We start from the raw sequence: 19,655 nt of genomic DNA, 5'->3' as shown, positions 1-19,655 counted from the left end.
GTAACTACTGGGGCATTATCATGGTGGCTGTATGGGATAGAGGTCTGTGTTTATGTCAGTGATGCAGCGAGGGGACTGAATGTTGTATGGGTGGTGATAGAGCTCTGTCTTTATGTCAGTGATGTGATGATGGGACAAAAATGGCATTGTTATCCCAGTAGCGCCATCTGCTGGGGCATAACTGAATCTCTAAACCCACTACAGTCACACCGATGTGGTCAATCTCACTCTGTATAGTTCCACTATGATGTGTCAACTTCATTATCGAGATCAATAAGGACTATATTCCCTCTCAGAAGACCAGGCCATGCTTTGCCTGATTTAAATGATCAAAAGCTGTGTTTTCAAGGATATGAAATACAAACAGAATTCAGTCATTTTTGCAAAAAAAAAAAAAATCTTTTATTGAACAAATGTATCTCAATTCTACCCACACTGTATTTGCACAGTACTATACGTCTGGAACTAAATTATATACGCACCATCTTTCCTCTTTTTAAATAGACAAACAGATGAAAACATTTTAAATAACGACGCTCAATAACATTCTGACATAAGACAAAGGAGAGGTGGGCTCTCATCTGTAGAGTCATACTGGTAAACATAATGTTTGTGTCTGTGTATATATGGATACTTTAATGCTTTAATCTGTGACCATGGATAAATACATTATACACTATAACTCTGATCTGAGGATTTCCAACAGTAAATATGAAACGTGTGTGGAGGGGTGTGGCGGGGGAGGGGGGAGGGGAGGGCTTCACATGAGCGACTACAAGGGTGGCACATTTGGTTGTACATCCACAAAACATTCCACTGAAAACAGAAACACACTTCCCTTGTCACTTCCATGTTTGGCCACCGTATGGCACTCTTGTCCTTTCCCTCAGATGGACGAGACGGACGGTGAGGGACGGGTCCATTTCCTGAGACGGCTCTCTCAGACTCGTGCGCTCAGCTGCTCTGCACCATCGCAGCTGCCACAGCTAGTTTAGCCTGTAAAAAATACCTGTGTGGATTTGGTTGAAAATTGTTCATACTCAAATAGTTCTTGTCATTCGACGTCACAGAGTGTTGGTGAAACTCCTCAAGAGCTTTTAGTGGGTCTGACACCTCTGAGCAGAGGGAACAGAGTAAACCTGCCCAGCGTATATGGAAAGAAACGTTTGGCTTTCCTCTCTACGTCTCCCCTCTCTGGTCTTGAACAGCTGTACTCACAACAGTTTTTGACACACGTGGAAGTTTCCAGAACGGGAGTGCTGTTAGACTGAGAGATTCTCAGAATGTTCCACTGAGACGAGGAGACCACAGAGAGGTGAAGCCAGCAGCCAAGGCCATGAGCGTGTGCTTTAATACGGTCACTTAGTGAAGGCAAGGTCCTCTTCTCTTACACCTTCTCCATAAACCCACCCTAGGAAGGGTACACTTCTTTAAGACAAAAACAAAAAAAATAAAACAAAACAAAAAAACAAAACAATGAATATACAGGCCCCGGGACACTTTAAATAAAGATGTGAAACAGCTCGTACCGACAGTACTGCTTGTACCGTGACAATCTTTAACATCTCCAGGTCTTCACATTTGGCTCGGAGTCGTTGGTTCGTGTTTGGCTCATGGTTCTTACTGAATGTCCTCGGTTTGCTACTATGTGGTAAAAGTTCTCGGAACTGTTGCGTTTCGCCACAAGGGGGGACGTGAAAACGAGACATTGCTCTGCACAGAGTCCAATCCTAAGGCTTGCTTTCAGGCAGGGTTGGTGCGTATTTGTATGGGTATGTGTACATATGTATGTGTGTGTGTGTGTGTGTGTGTGTGTGTGTGTGTGTCACAGCAGAGGTTTGACAAGGTAGAGCTTGTCCCCTTGCTCGCTGGTGAAGATGGGCGCTTTCTTGTAGTGTTCCACCAGCTCGTCCATGGTGTTGAAGCGCCGCTGGCCGATGCAGTAGACCCCCTCACACAGCTGCACCTTAAAGTGCTTGTTCTTCCCCACCGCTTTCAGGGACACTGAGAAATCACTCGGCTGGACGAGAGACAGAGAGGAGAGAGGAAAGGAGAAGAGAGGAGAAGAGAAGAGATGAGAAGAGAAGAGAAAAGAGGAGAGGAGAAGAAAGGAGAAGAGAAGAAAGGAGGAGAAGAGAGGAGAGGAGGAAGAGGGGCAGGAAACGATGACAACATCCAAGAAATGGAGAGAGAGAGAGAGAATAATCCAAGAGAAGAGGGGTGACAGAGTTGACATGGTAACAGGATGGGAAAAGGGCAGAGAAAGCAAGGGGGGGGGGGGGCAAAGATGAAATTAAATTCAAATTGGATTTTAAACCAACAGCCTCCAATAGAACCCTGTACATCTCAGAGGCGCAAACAAATCAATCTCCTGAGGAAAAGAATGCAACGAGCCATCCCAGTGGCATTACCAAACAATAAGGAAAAAACATTTTAATTTGACGCATTCATCAACCATCCCCAATTATAGAGTACTGTAATATTAAAATCATCTCATGGGTTTGTGCAATACCAACATGAAGGCCCTAAATATATTGTAATGTTATTTATTCAATTATCATTCTTTGACTGTGAGGAGAGAGCATTCCCAGATAGCCACAGCAGCCACTTCTTAATAATTTAATAACAGAGTCTGACGGAGTGTGTACATTCTTTTCCTGGGATGTTTCTGCATGATGCGCTTGCAAATACATGATCTACCATGTAATACAAAATAATCCCGACTCCTACAGGGATCCGAACTTCACATTGTAATGTGAATAATCGATTATATGAGAACATACGAGAAACAGGCATGGACACATGAGTGTAAGTGTGGGTGGAAATGATGATGGAGTCTTGAGTGAAGTGATGAGTTAGACTGCGTTACACTAGAGAGTGCCATGCTGTCTGGGGGCTCTTGAGAAGTTGTCGGCAGGATTTACAAGAGGCAGTTTTGTGAAGTTCTGCAAAAAGATTTACTCATTTTTCTTAAAGCTACAGTTTTGCATATGTATATTCAGTACAGCAGCATCCTTCCACCCATAGAGATGCTTAGGGTAACTGAGAGGGCTATTTTGTAAAAACATGTCTCATATTACAACATCCTGTGCAGACAAGTGTCTAGTCATGTGATGGCTTTTTAAGTCTGTGGCTGAACTCCTACAGTAAAAGATTAGAAAGAATGAAACCATATTATGGTGGTGTGGACTGTTGGTACTGATTTTCAACCCATATTTACTATTACATACCTGAAGTGTCGACTGCAATAGAAAATCAGTAAAGGGTTTTTCACACCAGGAAAGGCAACTATAAAGATAACTATAACTTTAACAATAAAAGCATCAACACTGACCAACGATAACGAAAGTAAGTCTCTCCCATCTGTTAATGGATGAGATGGCAAAACATTTCATGGATTCTGATTGGCTCTCAGCTTTTTATCGTTCTCAAAATCATTCTGAAAGTGATCTTCAACGATGTCATTCTTCATATCGTTATTGTTGTAGTTATAGTGTATGTGTGGATGTCATCATTCATATTTAGGTAGAACGATACCCTTTTCTTGTTATTGTTATAGTTATCGCTGTTAGTGTGAATGGCCCTTAAAGGAGCGATTTGTAGGATTGTTACCGAACGTTCTGTAGGCCAAAATCAAAACACTGGTGAATGTTCTCAAGACTACCAGACGCGAGCCTCTTTTGGATTGCCAGATGTAATGAAGACTTCGCTAACATTAGTTGTCCTGCAGCTGCTTTAACGTTTCTCCAGCCATGACCCACCTACATATTATGGAAACAGTGAAAACAAAAAATACCTCTCTCCACTTAATTTGTTTCTTGTTTTACTTTTGGAAATTTGCCTGCCTCTCGTAGGCGTTCATGACTACAACAGACAGCAAGTTGACAGTTGGCCTTTGCTAATTTGGCAACACAAATAGGAGGACACGCCAGCCAATTACTAATACGCTATTCTAGAATTAATCGTGCAAAACATAAACGAAAATTCCAAGAGATTCAGCCCCGTAACTCATTTTTTTCATGGGTTTTAGGGGGTTTTACGTGTTATAGTAATGTTGTCAAATAAGCCATTACTTCAATTATTTTCCATAATTTCCTACATACTGGTCCTTTAAGTCCACAGTATTTAAAAAGAGACAACTGGGCTGATACAAAAAGCACTCACCGATGACTCGCTATCTCGGACCAGGAAGTCGCCCTGTACTCCCCTCTCGTTGAGCGCACACTCCGCTTGATGCCGAGTCACTTTGCCGTAGTACCAGTCCTTCCCGGCGAACTTGCCCGTGCGCGCGGGGCCCGTCTGACTACCCGCTCCGCCCGGGGCCGGGTGGGTCAGGGTGCCCCCGGGTGCTGCCCCATCGCTCAGCACCAGCACGTAGTTCTTTGGCACCAGGCCCAGCTGGCCGCGGGCGTTGCGGCACTTCCACCACTCGGGGTCGTTCTCGGGCTTCTCCACCACCTCCATGACCTCGCCCTTCTCAAAGTTCAGCTCCTCGTCCGTCACCGAGCTGAACGGGTAGAGCGTCTGGACCGTGTGCAGCACCCCGATCTGCGGCGGCTGCGGTGGCGGCTGCTGATGCTGCTGACCACCGCCGTTGCTGAGCCCGCCGCCCCTCGGTTGCTGCTGCCGCTGCGCGGTCAGGTAGCCCATTCCGGCCTCGCCGGACGCCTCCTCGCCACCCTCTTCCATCACGTAGTTGGACGGGAACCAGCCCACCTGGCCGCCGTAGCTGCCGCGCCACCAGCCGTCGCTGCACTTCTCCATGACCAGCACGCGCGTGCCCTTGACCAGCGTCAGCTCGTCGTCGCGCTCCGCCGCGTAGGCAAACTTGACCAGTGCCGGGACGTTGAGGTCGTAGATGCGCTCGGCGCCACTGCCGCCGCCACCACCGCCGCTGCTGCCGTTGGACGGGTACTCGGCATCCGTGCTCGGCGTGGGGGACGTGTCGCGCGCGCTCGTCTTCCTCTTTGTCTTCCCCAGGCCTAAAGAGAGAGAGAGAGAGAGATGAATGCTTTCAGACAAGTTGTGGGTTGAAGTCCGGGCTGCGTCCATTGTACCCATGAGCAAGGCACTTAACCCGAGAGGCTCTCGGGATACTGGCTCTTGGCAATAATTGCCATATGTAAGTGGCTTTCGATGAGTGTCAGACAAAATGAATACGTTTCAGCAGTTTCTGTAGTAGACTGTTTGTTTGTTCTGGGTCTACTTCAATCTATTTTCAAAGCACAACATTACCGTGCATATTTTTAGCAAAAACACATCTGTAAGCGAGCAGATTTTCTAAGTACTCTCTGTGCTGTGTTGCTGGTGTTTACAAAGCTACTGCCTTTTAGCCAGTTTGGTCCCTAGTTTTACAACAACATCAACACCACCACCACATTGCATTTATATAATGTAACCTTGCATCAGGTACTGTCCAGGTGTCTCTACAGCAGTGAGCACACTACTACAACAACAACAACAACAACAACACCACATTGCATTTAAATAGCACTTTTCAAGGCACCCTAAGCGCTTCACAGTGAAGGGGGAACCTCACTGACTGCTGCTTCTTTAAGATAATGAAAAACTGCTTATCTAACAAAATCTAACCAAGTGTTATTAATCTTATATCAAGATAAAAAAAACTAGTTGGTATTGTTTTCAGTATAAAGAGACTTACCTAGAACTTTCTTGTGAAATCATTAACAAGAATTAACTTATTTTAAGACATCTCATCTTGAAAACAAGCAAATTTGTCTGCCAGTGCGTTGAGCAAATTTGTCTTGATAAGACTCCTTAAAATAAGTTGAAGTCTTCTTAAATTAAGTCAAAATTATCTTTTGAGAGGGCGCTAGGTAAGTCTTTTCATACTAAAAACAATACCAAATAGATTTTTTAATCTTAATATAAGATCAATAACTTGGTTAGAATTCATTTTTTGAAGTGTGGTGTTTACGGTTCAGGTGTCTACAGGGCTGCCCACACAACACTACACACACCAGAGGCCTGCACAAGCTGGGTCTGGGTCATTTGCTCCATAAACCAATCGTACAAAATGGCTACATTCAGAACTCGTGAAGTAACAGTATAACACAGTGTAAGTGTATAAGGCACACAGTGTTTCTGCTGTTGCGCTGGAGAACCGTCCAACCTGGAGGAAAGGAAGAGCGACCAAGACAGGAAGAAGGAAAGAGGAGAGGAGTCGCTGTGCAGGGGGTGGGAGTGTGTGTGTGTGTGTGTGTGTGTGTGTTGGGGGGGGGGGGGTGGTGCAGCACAGTAGCAATGCAGTCGTACATTCCTCATAGAGAGAAGAGAAATAACTTTCCACTGACAAAGACAATCATTTGGGTTACCATAGCAGCAAGCACCAGTCAACACAGCACTGCTGTTTCACACTACTCTCCCAGGTCCTATCTCAGTTCTCACTCTAAACAGATAATGACCAACTAGACGGCAACATTGCATTCTGGATACAAAAACTCAAATACAAAAAAGTAAAAATATCAGTAGTGATAGTGGAATTTTTGCAGGCAAGAAGCTGTGGACTTGTTACATATATGCAGTTCCATTTGAATTCAACACCAGTCATTCCTCATCAAGCTGTGGGCTTGTTACATGTGTGTTGCGTGTGTGCGCGCGCGCGTGTGTGTGTGTGTATTGCGTGCATGTGTGTGCATCTGTGTTGTTACATGTACACTACCAGTCAAAAGTTTGGAGAAAAGTTTGCAAAAGGGTTCTCAACTGTTATAGAAAGAAATGGCTGATCTTAAATGCAATATCTAGATTGCCCATTATCAGCAACCATTCATCCAATGTTGCAAAGGCACATTCTGTTTACTAATCTGATATCATTTTAAAAGGCTAACTGAGCAAACATTGAAGAACCCTTTTGCAATGATGTAAGCACATAATGTAATCTGAAAACTGCTGCCCTGAGTAAAAAACAATGCAACTGATCTCATGGAATGGAAATTTGTGTCTCCAAACTTGACTGGTAGTGTATGCAGTAATATTTGCATTCAACACCAGTCATTCCTCATCAAGCTGTGGACTTGTTACATGTGTGTTGCATGCACGTTGCATGCACATGTGTGTGTGTGTATTGCGTGCATGCGTGTTGCGAGTGCATGTGTGTGCATCTGTGTTGTTACATGTACTGTATGCAGTAACATTTTGTATTCAACACCAGTCATTCCTCATCAAGCTGTGGACTTGTTACATGTGTGTTGCATGCACATGTGTGTGTGTGTGTGTATTGCGTGCATGTGTGTTGCGAGTGCATGTGTGTGCATCTGTGTTGTTACATGTACTGTATGCAGTAACATTTTGTATTCAACACCAGTCATTCCTCATCAAGCTGTGGACTTGTTACATGTGTGTTGCATGCACGTGTGTGTGTATTGCGTGCATGTGTGTTGCGAGTGCATGTGTGTGCATCTGTGTTGTTACATGTACTGTATGCAGTAACATTTGCATTCATCATTACAAATGTAGGAGAGGGATGAGTAATGTCAGTCATTCCACATCCCTCTCCTGTTACCCTACTTCCTGTCCTATATCCTCTCCAAGTGCCGAACACAGATGCCAAGTATTTATTACCTTTAGGCGGGGATCACATCAGCCAGCGGCAAGCGGCAAACGTAACACAACGCTCAGACCATAATAAGTTTAGTCTCGTTCTTAAGCAACACAAACGGTTTGTCAAATGAATACGCTTGCGTTGCGCTTTGAAAGTTGAAGCAAGTTCAACGCTCAGCTTGTTCAACGCTAGCGTTACGCCAGCGTTGCCACTGTTCCGCTGCCGAACCGAGAACTATAGGAAACCTGCCGCTTGCCGCTGGCTAATGTGATCCCCGAGCGCCACTGTTGTAGCAGGCAGCTCACTGCACCGGGATTGTGCTTCACCTCACTGTGTGCTGAGTGTGTTTCACTAATTCACGGATTGGGATAAATGCATGAGACCAAATTTCCCTCACGGGATCAAAAGAGTACCTATACCTATAGACCCTTTCAACAATAAAAACAAAAACAATGCTTGAACGTTCTATTTGGTTCCCAATCTACTTCCTCTGCATTAAGATAACATATGGAATGTTAAAACGGAAGTCTTATGGGGTCAACTATGATGCTGATAATGGAACTCTTGAAAGGGTCTATATCTTAACCCTTAAAGGTGTAGGTTTTTTAACATTCTAAGTTCCGCAACAATTGAAAGTTCTAAAATTCTATGTTGAATTCAATGAACCCAGATATTCTTTAGAATGTTAATTTCCCAACATTCCTGTCACACCGGTGTGACGGTACTCCTTTAAGGGTTAAGGGCTACAAGTCACTGCCTGGCTCATCTGCACACAGCAGCGGACTGTCCTCCGGTCAGCAGAAATCCCACCATCCTGTCTCTGACCTCCTCTGTTCTTCATGCCTGGCTGCTCCTCTACCTCAGTGGAGTTCTGTGTGTGTGTGTGTGTGTGTGTGCATACGTGTGTAGCTCTCTGTGTGTGTGCGTGCATGTGAATGTGTGTGCGTGTGTGCGTGCATGTATATATGTATGTGCGTGTGTGTTGTGTGTGCATGTGTTTTGCGCTTGCATGACGTGTGTGTGCATGTGTGTTGCGTGTGCATATGTGTGTGTGTGTATGTGTGTGCATGTGGGTGTGTGTGTGTGTGCGTGTGTGTGTGTGTGTGTGTGTGTGTGTGTGTGTGTGAATGTGTGTGCGTGCATGTGTGCTGCGTGTGCATATGTCTATGTGTGTGTGTGTGTGTGTGTGAGAATGTGTACATGTGTGTTGCGTGTGCATATGTGGGTGTGCATGTGCATATGTGTATGTGTGTGTGTGTGTGTGTGTGTACATGTGTGTTGCGTGTGCATATGTCTATGTGTGTGTGTGTGTGTGTGTGTGTGTGTGTGTGAATGTGTGTGTGTACATGTGTGTGCATATGTGTGTGTGCGTGTGCATATGTGTGTGTGTGTGTGTGTGTGTGTGTGTGTACATGTGTGTTGCGTGTGATTGTGTGTGTGTGTGTGTGTGTGTGTGTGTGTGTGTGAATGTGTGTGTGTGCATGTGTGTTGCGTGTGTGTGAATGTGTGTGTGTGCATGTGTGTTGCGTGTATGTGTGTGTGTGTGTGTGTGTGTGTGTGTGTGTGTGAACACGTGTGCATGCGCGTGCCAGGGGGCCCCGTGGAGCAGTGGATCGTGCCAATCTTAGTCTCCCAGTCTCAGGAGCAGCACCTCACATCATGACTTATTAACCCGCCGCCGAGTCTGCACACCGGCTCACTCACTCGTATCAATATTTACACACACACACACACACACACACACACACACACACACACACACACACACACACAAACACACACACACACACACACGCACACGCACACGCACACTCCCGCTCACACACACATCCCGTGGCCCAGGTGCCTTCACGCAAACTCCCCCAGACCTGCCCGTCACACCGTGGTCAGTTCATATCACTCAACCACATGACCGCACTCTCCGGCTCATATTCCCCCGCGGAGGAATCTCAGGCATTCAAAGAGTTAAATAGGATGCAGTCAGCCTGGAGCACACACACACAAACACACATACACACACACACGTCCGGTGCGCTGTAGAACAACACGGTCCTCACACACACAAAACCCTCTGCCACCGTGCACCCTGTGAAAGGTTAGGCCGAGTTTTTTGCCCAGAATAAGACCCTGGCTAAGTGGCGAGTGAAAACGGTGACCAATATAGAGCTGCAGTGACCTGGAGAAGCAGAGAGAGAGAGGTGGCCATTTCTCAAATCTATCTCCACACTTAGGCTTTTTAACGCCTCAGCCAATCACCGCCTCTCCATCCTGTTCCACTAACCAACAGGGACCTCTCTGTGTTATATGTGTGTGTGTGTGTGTGTGTTTGTGTGTGTGTGTGTGTGGGGGGGTGTTCTTTATTTATAGCTTCCCACAAAAAAGAAAACAAGTGAACATCTCCTGCTGACAGCCTCTAAAGCCTTTATGGCATCAGCATGTAGATTGAAAAGGGAGAGGAGGAGAGGAGGAGAAGTGGAAGAGAAGGAATAACAGCAAACTGAAGTGGAGAGGAAGAGAGAGTGACTGTAGTGACAAAGAGGAGAGGAGGAGAGGAGAAGAGAGAAGTGGAGGAGGAAGAGAGAGTGACTGTAGTGACAAAGAGGAGAGGAGGAGAGGAGAAGAGAGAGTGACTGTAGTGACAAAGAGGAGAGGAGGAGAGGAGAAGAGAGAGTGAGTGAAGTGACAAAGAGGAGAGGAGGAGAGGAGAAGAGAGAAGTGGAGGAGGAAGAGAGAGTCACTGTAGTGGCAGACAAATCAGTCCTCCTCGAGAGGCCTTCAAAACAGAAGCAAGTGCTCTTCAGGGTACACATAACACTCCACATAACACACTCGCGCAACGTTTACATTTTCCAACACACACGAGAAGGAAAACAAAAAAACAAGCAAACAAAGACACCGTGATCATTTGGTTCTGAAAACACAAGACAGCAGGCTAGGATGTGCACCACAGAGTGTGGAAGCAGCTGCCCTACTTTTGGAGAACTTCATAGCACACTTTCTCCAGCAGTCCGTTTTTGATGGCTGGGTCTGTAGAGCGAGGAGAGGACAGGAGAGGGAGTGGGCAGATGGAGATTGGCAAACCTAGGGTGTCATTTCCACTGCGTGGGTGGACGCTAGCTCTTACGCGTGTGGGCGTCCTGTTTGCAGACTCCAAACCTCAAACGATTAACAGACAGAAACCCTCGTCTTCTAATACCTACCTATTTTCATACACAGATCTAGCCTGGGTTTCCACATGCTGCCATACACATGCAATTGTATTCACACTGCTAGGCAGCCTGGATTCCAAGTACCAAATTTTCACCTCAACAAAGGAAACAAATCACAGAATGGAAGGGGGACAGCAACGCGATGACAGCACACTGAAGCGGTTATGAGCTACATACAGACGCATTTGATAGCGACCTACAAACGGCTCTAGGCATTCGTAAACCACGTCTCAAATACGAGAAAATGAATGTGTAGTTCCCAGACCACATCTCAGTGGTCACGTTAGCCAGGCTAACACAGATCTGTATCCCTTTGGGACGTACCAGTGGAACAGATATAAAACAGTCGGGTCCAAAGGTAGAACACAGGGAGGCTACCGTAAAGAGGAGGCTACCGTAAATAGGAACGCTACCGTAAAGAGGCTTTCTGTTCTGATGCCACCTGCCACTGAAGTGGCGCGAAGTGAGCAATTAACACAGAGAAAAAGAGCGCCATAAACTCTAATCTCTGACTCAATTAACACAGAGAAACAGAGAGCCATGAACTCTAACCTCTGACTCAATTAACACAGAGAAACAGGGAGCCATAAACTCTAATCTGACTCAATTTTATTTTTACTTAAAAAACACTAGAATTACTGTCTAAAAAGGACCTGCTTCACAACTTTTTTTGAAACATGTTGCTGGCATCAAATTCAAAATTAACATATATTTTCCATGAAATAGTCAAATTTCTCATTTTCAACATTTGATATATTGTCTGTGTCCTTTTTGCAACTAAATATGAGTTTAAGAGATTTGCAGATTATTACATTGTTTTTATTTACATTTTACACAATGTCCCAACTTTTTCTATTTTGGGGTTGTAGTATGCTAGGATTCCTCCTGCCACACATGCTGGGGAGATGCTTATTTTGTGCAAACATACGTCACCCTTTATGGAAAATAAATCCAGATAATCATCTGCAAATACAGAGAGGTCAAGATGTCAATCAGCTCGACGGAACTGGTAGTTTTCTTTTCAGAGTTCAACATCAACAGTGAAATCTGAGAACCAGCACAAACTAGGTTTCACAAAGCTCTGTCCCTCTGCTTCCTCTATATGAGTGTAAATTGACGGAAAGAGTCAACCATCACCTCCATGTAAAGGGTGGCCTCATTTCCTTACAGGCACATCAACCTGTCTAATTAGCCTGATCTGTCAAGCACTAAGCAGGCCAAATCATGCCATGATTGCAGGATATGACAAACCGCAAACAGATTGGAACAGCCTTAAATGCAGCTTGGAGGATCTTTATTCTTCCAAAATCGCTCATTCAAAGGCTGTAAACAGGCTAGTCACCGCCACTTTATTATAGCCTGGTTTGCTGTACTATTTAACTTGAGTAAAATGAGTTAAAGTCGTTGCCTTTGTTTAGGGCTTGTCCATGACTTTGAATGTGGATTACTGTAGCCCATGAACACTTGTGTGACAACATATTGGGCAAATACAGTAAAGAGCAACCATTCATAAAGAAACAGCTAGTCTCTACAATGCAGGTCTCTCTTTGTCCCCCTCCTCCCTCTCCACCTCCTCCTTCCCCTCCACCTCCTCCCCCACCTCCTCCTCCTCCCCCTCCTCCTCCATCTCATCCACCACTCAGCGAAGGCCAAATGTGAAAACTGACTCCAGATCAGCCAGCCACCGCAGCTATTAGGTGCCCGCTTTGTCCCCCTCCTCCTCCTCTCTCTCCACCTCCTCCCTCTCCACCTCCTCCTCTCTACCTCCTCCTCCTCCTCCCTCTCCACCTCCTCCTCCTCTCTCTCCACCTCCTCCTCCTCCCTCTCCACCTCCTCCTCCTCCTCCTCCTCTCCCTCTCTCTCCACCTCCTCCTCTCCCTCCCTCTCTACCTCCTCCTCCTCCCTCTCCTCCTCCTCCTCTCTCTCCTCCTCCTCCTCTCCCTCCCTCTCTACCTCCTCCTCCTCCCTCTCCTCCTCCTCCTCTCCCTCCCTCTCTACCTCCTCCTCCTCCCTCTCCTCCTCCTCCTCTCCCTCCACCTCCACCTCCTCCCTCTCCACCTCCTCCCTCTCTACCACCTCCTCCCTCTCCACCTCCTCTCCTCCTCCTCCTCCCTCTCCACCTCCTCCTCTCCTCCTCCTCTCTCTCCTCCTCTCTCTCCACCTCCTCCTCTCTACCTCCTCCTCCCTCTCCCCCTCCCCCTCCTCCACCTCCTCCTCCCTCTCCCCCTCCTCCTCCTCCTCCCTCTCCACCTCCTCCTCCTCCCTCCTCCACCACTCAGCGGAGGCCAAATGTGAAAACTGACTCCAAATCAGCCAGCCACCGTGGCTATTAGGCGCCCACTCCTGAAATATCGGCCTGCTGATGTCAGCATGCTACAGTGACAGCGTCCAGCCCCTGTGGGGAGGTTTGGGGGCCGGTTCTGCACAAGCGCGCGCACAAGCGCGTGCACACACGCACACACGCACACACACACACACACACACACCTCCAGTATGTTTCCACCAGGAGGCTAGTGGCCGGGCCCACGGGCCAACAGGCCCACAGTCACTCAAACACACACACACACACACACACTCTGCACACTCTTGGTTGCAGACGCCGATGACTCCGAAAACCAACTCTGCACAGAAGTCATGACGAAAATAATTTGGTTTAGCGAAGCAGGCAGTAGAAGTGCAGAGCTGGATGATTAATCTCTTTTCCCCTCTCTTCATGAGTTCTGCTTTTCCCCCTCCTGCTCCCATCCCATCATTCCCTCACTTTCAATGTCCTGTCTGACCACCAAGTGGTGCACACTTATTACGGAAAAATGTACGGTCTCCCATTTCAAAAATAGATTTATTTTTTTTTTTAGAAATGGGACCCATCCTTTGCAAACTATATTTTTTGATGGAAAGCTACAGGTTCATCAGGCCTACATGTACATGCTAATCTGCAACTGAGCATGGATAAATACATGATAATCCCAAACACAATGAATCATGCCTTTCTGAAGTCATGCCATAACATGAACCAACAGAAAACCAATGTACTTGCCTCATCATTTCACCTAAAAAGCATAAAGCACATTCAAGAGTAAATTAACCAAAAGCAACCATTTTTAAAGTCTTACATAGTCTTGGTTTGTGCGATCAAAAACATCTAGGCCACAAGCATTCATTTCTTCATCCTTCAAAACCATGAGAAGTCTTTCAAGCTTTTTTTCACGAGTCAGACTTAACATGGAGACAAACCAGGAGAGGCATAGTTGAGGTACACGGGGTTAGGTTCAATTTAGCTGAGTCTACTGCTGTTGAAAGTGAAGATAAATGGACTCCATTGACTGTGCATCTACCAAATTCACAGTCGTCATGAGATTCCATTTGCACGGCATAAGGCCTCCCCCCTGCCCACACTGCCTGACCACACTGCCAAACAAAATGGCAGCACACACACATTGCTATCAGGGTGCCGCAGGAAAAAAACAATGGCTACTGCCAAAATCTGGATTATCTTAATGGCCAGAGAAAAACAAAAAAAACACAAATGCATGCACACACACATGGTCATGTATCGTGGCTTTTAGACACCCGAATCAATGCAACGATCAATGGTCAATAGGAAGCCTCTGGACATCTTTGGTAACTAAAAAGTATACTCAGAAATCACGGGTGTATAGTAAGGCACTGGCCGTTTTTTTTTGCTTTTTTTTGCTTTTTTCCCCCCACACTGTAGGTCTAAACTGAAACAGATGAAACCAAACAGAAAGAAAACATTTAAACTCTAAAAACCATAGACTGTATATATATACAGTCTATGGTTTTTAGAGTTTAAATGTTTACATATATATACAGTCTATGCTAAAAACAGCTGGTTTTGTCAAAAGACATTTATCACCATTCTTAAATATCTCTAAGAGTTATGTTAAGTGAAAATGCCACCATAGCAATCCAAGAACATACAATTCTGATGTGTAGCTTTGTATACACCATAGACAGTCAGGATTCGATCAACATTCTAGCATTCCATCAAAACCATTAGCCATCACATTATCTCATTGGTGGGTCAAAACACAAGCACTCCGACACGGCGTAACACAAGCATGATAAATGCACTCCGCTAGCGTGATGGCATGAACAGCGCAGAGCGCTCTGTGTGACCCTTGACGGCTCAATTCACTCAGTTAGATGCCTTTCATCTGCTTGCGCAAGCCTCATCTTAAAGGAACACGCTAACCTTTGGGGAAATTAGCTAATTTGCCATCTACTCCCAAGTTAGATCAGGAGACATTCCATACCCATCTCTTCTGCTGTGAGCTCTTCTCATGACCCAGTTTAACACTGTTAGCCTAGCTTAGCATAATTCACTGGAAATGGGTTGTTCCAGTTAGCCTATAACCCACTTCCAGTAAATTATGCTAAGCTAGGCTAACAGTGTTAAACTGGGTCATTGCATTATTGCACCCACAGAGAAGAGAAGGGCATGTACGCATCCTCTTATCTAAGTTGGCGTGTTCCTCTAACCCTTAAAGGTGTAGGCATTTGAACATTGTAAGTTCCGCAACAATTGAAGGCTCTAAAATTCCATGTTGAATTCAATGAACCCAGATATTCTTTAGAACGTTCATTTCCCAACATTCCCGTCACACCGGTGTGACGGTACTCCTTTGCAGCGCCAGCGCGACAGAGGGGGACTGTGGCGGCAGTGTGCGTGTTGCCGGGGCGACAGAAGAGGGCATGCGTCAAGCAGCTGACAGACTCACGGCCCCCCAGGCAGCAAAACATCAATTACTCTCCACTTACAGATTATGTGTCGGCTGGAAAGAGGGCCTTAGCGCTCTACTGGACCGCAAGTCAGATGAGCCTGCCCACTGCTAGATAAACAGCACCGCTGGCCCAACGCCAGGCTTGCACTAAATACATTTTCTCAAACGGGGTGACTGACTGCATGTGTGAATGTGTGTGTGTGTAAATGTGTGTGCGTGCGTCAGTGTGTACTGTATGTATGTGAGTGAGTGTGTGTGTGTGTGTGTGTGTGTGTGTTTGCGTGAGTGTGTATGTAAGTGTGAATGTGTGTGGTGTGTGTGTGAGTGTGTGTGTGAGTGTGAGTGTGTATGTAAGTGTGAGTGTGTGTGGGTGTGTGTGTGTGTGTGTGTGTGTGGTGTGTGTGTGTGAGTGTGTATGTGAATACGAGTGTGTGTGAATTTGTGCGTGTCTCTGTGTGTGTGTACATTTCATTTCGGCTCTTCAAAAAAGACCTTATGAATGAATGCACACTGAACCAGAGCAGGGCAGAGGCCAACAGCCAGACTAGGGGAAGCTTATTCTGGGTAGTTATCTCTTCCTAAAGCACCATGGTCCACTGGGTCATTAGGCACCAGCACAAAGAAGCCCAGGCTATTAACTGCCCTGCCTGGTTGACAACCCCGCAATTAAGTGGCATCTTATCTGCCACGTGGTAAGGGAAATAGAGACTGTTTGAACAGTACTCAATTGTGTCTGTATATGAATACGTTTAATTGTGTCTATAGAAGAAAACTCAATATGCTGCAATGACTTCGCCAAATACACTAAAGAGCACTCCTAGCCTTGAAGGCACATGGGTGGTGAGGCATTTAAAGTTTTAATTTGCAAATTAAAGGTCATTTATTTAGTGCAAACTCTCACCTATTCATTCTCCTTTAAAGAATGCAGCCATAAATGAGGCGTCTATAATATAAGGCATATCAAGTGTGCTCAAGTGTGCAAAATTATTTCTACTATTCTGGGGTATGTTTCTAAAAAGGGTAGTTGGCTATCTTCTGTCACAATCTTGGTAGTTAGAACGACCGTTCATGGATTTAGTTTTTTAGAAAGGATATTTCCAAAAAACAATCGCAAACATGATTCAAAGGTTTGGTGGTTGGAACAATAGCTCAACAGCAGCAGTTAGAAGCATCATACCAAGGTAGTTCAGTAATGAGTAAGGATTCAATTCATTTTCTTCAAAGAAATCATGGAGATCAAGAGATCTCACCCTTTCCATCGTAATCCTTTTTTATCCTGCTTTATCCTGCCTATTTTCACTGTTCAAATAATTGCCATAATAATCTATGATATGACCTAATATGCTGAGGAAATAAATTCAAAAGTGCTTCGGGAAGAAGTTTTTTTTTTTCACATACAAGGCATTTCAGGCCACAGATATAACCTAGGGGACACAATGAAAATAAATTAACACTCCCCTCAATGTCAACACTTATTTCTTTGCATTGATGTGCGACTATAGAGTTGATGAATATGCAAATTCCTTGCTGCAGACATTGCAGAGGACTTTATTTTCAACACTTTATTTTTTATCAACACCATCAGACCGTTTTTTAAAAGTAAATGTTCCTATCAATGATCCAGGCAGCACGTTTTCTTCTCTCTCCTTCATTTTACAGTCTAATTTTTACTGACTAGAACGGCTCGGGGTCAAAGGTCATACGGAATCGATTAATCTGCACTAATTTTATTTTTTAAATAAAGTTATTTTTTCTCAAATTAATTAATCAAAATTAATCAGTTATTTTGACAGCCCTAATTACCATATATTTCACATATCATGTAAGACGGGTATATTTAGCCTGGCTACACCTCACTGGCCTTTAACCAAGCGGACACATATTTATCCAACATATTACCATATATTTCATATATCATGTAAGACGGGTATATTTAGCCTGGCTACACCAGACATATCATGTAAGACGGGTATATTTATATATATATGGCTACACCGGACAAAAGAAAATAGACCTCTGAAGTTCGGCAACAGAAAAGCTACCATCTTTGCCCACATAAGGAGATCTGGTATCTTGAGATTTGTCCTATGGGAAAATAACATGGGGATTTCACACCTGTTAAACTCTCGCGGGGACGAAGAAATCAAAAGTGCAAACGTTTTGCTCGACACACTTTTGTCCTCTGCCTTCGACTGGATACTGTGATATCCAGTATGTTAAGACGGCACACTTTGATTTTTGCTACCCCAGAGCTAACTTGCAATGCACCTTGCCATAGGTACCGTAGTTAGCTTCAATTAACACCTAGATTTCCAAGGGACGTTACCAGTGATGAAAATGGACTTATTGGTATATTGATCTCTTATTGAATCTTTATAGCAAACACATCTCTCTTGTTAACAAAGGTTTCAAATGCAGTTATTCCAAAAGAGACACAATTCTGTGTTGTTTTAATAGTGACACTTTCAGTACAGCCATTGGCTGTGTTAAACATCACTCCTGTCATCCCGCCCTCACCCTATCTTGGTTTAATTAAAAGCCTTTTTTACCTCTTTATGGGTAAAAGACTGCCAATAGCCCGGTTTGTGGACAATAGATCCTAGGAGGGGAGACCGGGGCTGGTTGTCTCACGGGTTGGTTGTCACATTGCTTATTCCAGGCACACTAGGTGATGCTGTGGCAAAATTTTGATATCAAACTGTTACCCTTTGATAGCTTACTCATTTGCACTAGGAATTTTGCTGAAAAGACACACAGCATTGAGGTGGGTTTTAAATTTTGAAATTATAATGGGTCAGAGTAAATTTTCATGTTGGTGTTGTTTTTGTATTGAGAGCTTGTAGGATATTAGTAGTTCAAAAACAACTCATTAAAAAGCCAAAGATAGTAGCTTTATTTTGAGTCATATTTTAGCTATCAAGTTAAAGCCATGTGGCAGCTAGGTTAACATCTTTGTCAAGAGGTCAGTTGGGGATGGTTGTCACATAGCTCGTGGGGTTGGTTGTCACATGTGTTTGTAGTCACTGTGACACAGTTGTCACTGTGTTTGCAACTTTGTTTGCAACTTGCATGATAATAAAGAGGTTTTAGCACTGAAAATTATTTCATTTTATTTCTCAACACAGTAGACAATTCAAGTAACTGATCACCTCCTTTAATCCCATTGTTTAAACATAAGGGGCATTGATGACAACTATCATAGGGGTGGTATTCATATTAAAACTTATTTGCAGTTTCTATCTTAAAAAACTAAAAAGTTACACATCATTTTTTAAAGCAACACCAAAGAGTTTTTTGTACCTTAAAATAATGTTTCCAAAATCGTTTCAGTGGTCCATCAACTCGTAACAGGGTGAACGGCACTTTCTGCATTCGCTTCGCGGCCCTCTATCGGCTATAACCGCACTATGTAAGTTTGCCGGATCGGGTAGCGGTTCTGTAGTTCGATGGAATGAGACATGAGAAACTACAAATTTGACTGGCATCTGATGTCGCAATACATCGTACTTTCATAAAATCATGCAACATATTCTACCTTGTCTGTGGACATTGTTATTTGCAAAGCTGGTGCTGGATAAACAAATAGTGCATGCGACAGAGGAAAAGTTCTTTGGTGTTGCTTTAAGATCCCATTTTATCACTGAAATCCCATTGAAACTCTATAGGGACAACCAACCCCATACCCTGTGACAACCAACCCCGTGATGGGATTGATTGTCACATTGTGTCAGAGTGTCTTTGATGGTTAATTGCTCCCTGTTACAATACATTCTAAAAGTAAAAATTATACACATTTAAAGCCAAGACCCCAAGCTTTCATTTCATGTAGGAATTACTGCTGAAAGAGTTTTTGAATATAAGCAATTCATGCATGAGTAAAAATTGTGACAACCAACCCCGGTCTACCCTACCATACAAAAACATCTAAAGCCAAATATCTAGAAAAAGTCTATTTAAGTGAATCTTTGACAAAAATAGTCAAGTGTAGGGTAAAACAGAATAATTTGTTCCTAAATTAGTGATGCTATTTCCATCTACTTATTTCACAGATCTGTATGATAAATTCTACACAGGACAAAAATACATCTCATAATATGAGCAGAACAATCACTTTTCCTTGCCTGAACCACTGATAAATAG

At 44.4% G+C, this 19,655-nt stretch overlaps 1 protein-coding gene across 2 annotated transcripts in view; it reads right to left on the bottom strand.

Annotated features, from left to right (window-relative positions):
* Positions 1-394: 394 nt before the first annotated feature.
* Positions 395-19,655, bottom strand: part of nck2b (NCK adaptor protein 2b) — a 52,413-nt gene continuing 33,152 nt past the window's right edge. For both annotated transcript variants that reach the window (XM_042079952.1, XM_042079953.1), the window contains 2 exons: positions 4,165-4,982; positions 395-2,020 (listed from right to left, as the gene is read on the bottom strand). In XM_042079952.1, coding sequence (XP_041935886.1) covers positions 1,826-2,020; positions 4,165-4,982 — 1,013 coding nt within the window. In that variant the 3' untranslated portion in view covers positions 395-1,825. The remainder of the gene's footprint in view (positions 2,021-4,164; positions 4,983-19,655) is intronic.

Source organism: Alosa sapidissima, chromosome 23, assembly GCF_018492685.1.
Source record: "Alosa sapidissima isolate fAloSap1 chromosome 23, fAloSap1.pri, whole genome shotgun sequence".
Taxonomy (NCBI): domain Eukaryota; kingdom Metazoa; phylum Chordata; class Actinopteri; order Clupeiformes; family Clupeidae; genus Alosa; species Alosa sapidissima.
Note: the sequence above shows the minus strand (reverse complement) of the source record. Positions and strands in the feature narration are given on the sequence as shown.